The 4,477-nt window shown below is 42.5% G+C and overlaps 1 protein-coding gene across 1 annotated transcript in view; it reads right to left on the minus strand.

Annotated features, from left to right (window-relative positions):
• Positions 1-2,886: 2,886 nt before the first annotated feature.
• The window catches only part of SRPK1 (SRSF protein kinase 1), a 94,326-nt gene continuing 92,735 nt past the window's right edge, over positions 2,887-4,477 (minus strand). The window contains exon 14 of the mRNA XM_017870081.1: positions 2,887-3,203. Coding sequence (XP_017725570.1) covers positions 3,064-3,203 — 140 coding nt within the window. The 3' untranslated portion in view covers positions 2,887-3,063. The remainder of the gene's footprint in view (positions 3,204-4,477) is intronic.

The raw sequence follows: 4,477 nt of genomic DNA on the forward strand, positions 1-4,477 counted from the left end.
TAAAACTCTTGAAGGAAAAGCCTTACACCCTGACAAAAGGAGAGATAAAGCTTCGGAGGGGAAAGGCGGCGGACGGGTACAGTGCTGTGATCCTCTGCTGTGGTGGTCGGGCAGGGGCTTAGAGTTAAGCCAAGGGTGCCCGACAGACACTGCAAGCGGCATCGGCTCTCTCTCGGGACAGCGTCCAAACATCGAGGCAGTCGAAAAATCTGTCGAACCATGCTGCCCCTCTTCCTGAGACCAACTCATACTTCTCACTAGAAACCTCTCAAAAAAGAGCCCCCAAGGGTCTTCAGCACTTCATATGTTTAAGGTCACCTGCAGTGAAGACAGTATAGAACAAGTCACTGATCAACACAGACAAATGACAAGGTCCTCTTGTGGAACTAATCCACGTAGTCTATGAGGAATCAGATTTTGCAATCAGAATCTAATCCTGCATTCACAAAGCATTTTTTTTCTGGCATATGCCTCAGAAAGAAGTGCCTCTATTTTTCATAAGGCTCTAAAAATTTAAGGTAATTTATTTTTTCCCCTATTCTAGGACTTTTTGGGTCCCAGTCAAACTGGGTATGACAATCAGGATAGGTATTTACTACTAAAATAAACATGAAATGCCTGTCTTCAACATGGTCTCATATGGTGTGCAGAGGCACTCTAGCACCACATACCAAGAACAATTTGCTTATACTCTTTTTTGTGTATGTGCTCAATAGTTTAGTATATGTTGCTTCACAGTGAGGCAGTAATTTAAAATTAAAACATCATGTCAAGCATGGATAAAAGCAACAAAAAAACCCCAAATCCTACACAGCTTTCAGATACAACAGCTTCATCTATTCTATACCAGGGGTCCCCAATTCTATACCAATACCCTCTGCGGTACCAGTCTGTGGTCTGTCAGGTCTGCACAGCAGCAGGTCAGTGGTGGGCCAGCGAGCATTACTGCCTAAGCTCTGCCTCCTGTCAGATCAGTGGCTTCATCAGATTCTCATAGGAGTGTGAATCCTACTGTTAACTGCAGTAGGGATCTAGGTTGCATGCACCATAAAAGAACCTAATGCCTGACAATCTGAGGTGACACAGTTTTATCTCCAAAACACCCCCCTACCCCCCACCCCCCACTGTCCATGGAAAACTTGTCTTCCACAAAACCAGTCCCTGGTGCCAAAAAGATTGGGGACCGCTGCTCTATACTATACTGGAGTATCCACCTAATTGCTTCTTTGAAGTGAAAAATTTTAAAAAGATAGTAGCTAAGGCAAATGCTGCTTTAAAATTTTAAGTAGGCCAGGCACAGTGGCTCACGCCTGTAATTCCAGCACTTTGGGAGGCTGAGTTGGTGGATCACTTGAGCTCAGGAGTTCAAGACCAGTTGGGCAACATAGTGAAACCCTGCCTCTACCAAAAATACAAAAAAATTAGCTGTGTATGGTGGCACGTGCCTGTGGTCCTAGCTACTTGGGAGGCTGAGGCAGGAGGATCATTTGAACCTGGGAGGTAGAGGTTGCAGTGAGCCAAGATTGCACCACTGTACCCCAGCCTGGGTGACAGAGTGACACCCTGTCTCAATAATAATAACAGTAATATTTTTTAAAAAATAAAAATTTTAAGTCTCTTTTGTGAGCAGTGAGTGCCTATTTGATTACGTACCTGGTAAACACACATGCCTTAATCTGACTGTACATAAGGAGGAACTCTTATGAAACATTTAAAAATTTTCCCACCTAAAAGAGGTTTAAGAAAGGGTAATGTTTCTGAGGATGGCTTCTGTCAAGAATTAAGAAAAGTCATTTTCTCAGCACTTCTGTAGAAGCTGTGAGGAAAAGGGAAACATGGCACAATGGGGTAAAAAAACCAGGCCGTTTCCTAGATGCTTCTAGGTCAGGTTTTCACATTTCAGGTTTTTTTTTTTGAAATGCTTAAGAAATACATTATCAAGTCAAAAATTGAAATTTTTTTTTTTTGTTAATAACAACAAATACATAAAACTAAAAAGTGTAAAGTTCATTTGTATGACTAATGTACTTCGAGTGACTGTGTTATAGATGTCACTGGATACAAAGATGAGTGAGATGTAGTCCCTGCCCTTATGTAAGAAGCTTAAATGACCTGCCCTTTGGTAGAGGCAGTTCTTAGACCAAACGCCAGCAAAAAATTTGTCCATTTTTCAGAAGTGCTATAGAAGTAATCAACTAACTGCATGCAGGCACTATACATATTAACTAACTTAGTAAGAAGTATACATTATTATTATCTCCATTAAGAAATCAGCAAACTGAGGCACAGTTAGATCCTGGCAAAGGTCACATGGCTAGTGGAGTAGCCAGGATTTGACAATCTGGCTCCAGTCTCTGCTCTTTTTTTACCCCGAGACAGGATCTTGCTCTGGTTGCCCATGCTGCAGTGCAGTGGCAATCATGGCTCACTGCAGCCTTGACCTCCCAGGCTCAAGTGATCCTCCCACCCCAGCCTTCGGAGTAGGTGGGACCATAGGTGTGTACCACCATGCTCAGTTAATTAAAAAACTTTTGTAGAGGCGGGGTTTTCCTATGTTTCCCAGGTTGGTCTCGAACTCCTAGACTCAAGTGATCGTCCTGCCTTGGATTCCCAAAGTGTTGGGATTACAGGCGTGAGCCACCATGCCCGGCTCCAGTCTCTGCTTTTTTTTTTTTTTTGAGATGGAGTTTCGCTCTTGTTGCCCAGGCTACAGTGCAATGGTGCGATCTCGGCTCACTGCAACCTCTGCCTCCCGGGTTCAAGCGATTCTCCTGTCTTAGCCTCCTATGTAGCTGGGATTACAGGCGCCCACCACTATTCCCAGCTAATTTTTTGTATTTTAGTAGAGATGGGGTTTCACCATGTTGGCTAGGCTGTTCTCAAACTCCTGACATTGTGATTTGCCTGCCTCGGTCTCCCAAAGTGCTGGGATTACAGGTATGAGCCACCACGCCTGGCTCAGTCTCTGCTCTTGACCACTTTTTTACCTCTTTGCTAAGTCACAGGTTAGCATTCAGGGTAGGCCCATCATTCTGTAGGATATTGGGAATATGTGCTTACCTCTTAAAACACTTCTGCCTCCTTAATGTCTGGGAACACATTTACTTTACCTTTTTTGGTGAAAAATTCCTTGGAGTATTTTCCTGCCACAATGAGCTTGCGAGGCACCTTCCCCAGAAGTTCTATGATCAATGCAATGTGATCTGTATATTTCAAACATTTCAAGAAGGGGGAAAAAAAAGATACGTAACAAGAGTAACAAACGCAGCTCTAGAAAATAGCAGAAAGAGTAGCATGCACACCTCTTTGTAAAGCACATCAGGCTTGCTTGCTATCCTAAATGGGAAGAGGAAGACTATCCATCTAATGGAGAATTCACAAAGTCAAATTTTTGTGGATTCAGTGATAACTAAAAACAATCTTGGTGTGAATGCTCTGCTTCCTGAAGTATCCCCTGGGTCCTAGATTAAAACTCATGTAACAATACTACCTCTGTGATTGAAGAAGTCTTGTGAATATTTCCCACTGAGGGCAAAGCGTCTTGGAATTCTGCCTATCAGCTCTATAATGTGCACAATGTGGTCTAAAATAGAAGGGTAAGAAGAACAGATCAAGGACAAGCTGTAAAAGAGGTTTTTCTATGATTAGCTTTTTCAAGGACTAGCTGTTTAAAAGTAACTACAAATAAGACCAAGGATAATGAAGGGAAGACTGACTGGGAAGGCCAAGAATTATTTCTGGTGATTGGTCACCTGATAGTGTCGGGCAAGTACCATTCTGGATTTTGGAGGCTTATCTTCATCTTTACTTCTCTTTTGTCTATATATCTAGGTTCAGGTAGGTTCTTTAGGTAAGATTTAAAAACCTGTCCAAATATGTGTTAGACATTCTGGAACTATTATGTGTGATCGTTCTGTCTCAGCCTCCCCAGTGGCTGGGACTTCAGGCATGTGCCACCACACCTGCTGACTTAAAACATTTTTTGGAGAGATGAGGTCTTGGCATACTGCCAAGCTGGTCTCAAACTCCTGGGCTCAAGCAATACTCCTGCCTTGGCCTCCTGAAGTGTTGGGATCACAGGCCTGAGTCACCACCTGGCTGATACCCCATTTTAAAGATGAGAAAACAGAACCTCAAAAAGCACAAATGGCCTAACTTGAAACTTCAGGGCTAATATGAGCTAAAACTCAAATGAAAACCAATTATCTTACGTCTTGTCTAAAGCTTTTTTCCCTAAAATCATTTTTTAAAAGTAAAGATTAGCACAAACATTTAAAGTATAGCTACTTGATGATCTGTAATCGTCACAGTATGAATATGGATCATGAGCGCCACCAGGGAGGCATGCAGCCTCTTAACCAGGTGGTGAGTCTGGGAACAACCAGTACACACAACTCAGGCAGATCTACTGTCTTTTTTTTTTCCCTCTGCAGGTGACAGAAATTAAGAATATAAAATCTTTTTTTTTTTTTTTTTT

This window comes from Rhinopithecus bieti, unplaced genomic scaffold (assembly GCF_001698545.2).
Source record: "Rhinopithecus bieti isolate Rb0 unplaced genomic scaffold, ASM169854v2 scaffold_4553, whole genome shotgun sequence".
Taxonomy (NCBI): domain Eukaryota; kingdom Metazoa; phylum Chordata; class Mammalia; order Primates; family Cercopithecidae; genus Rhinopithecus; species Rhinopithecus bieti.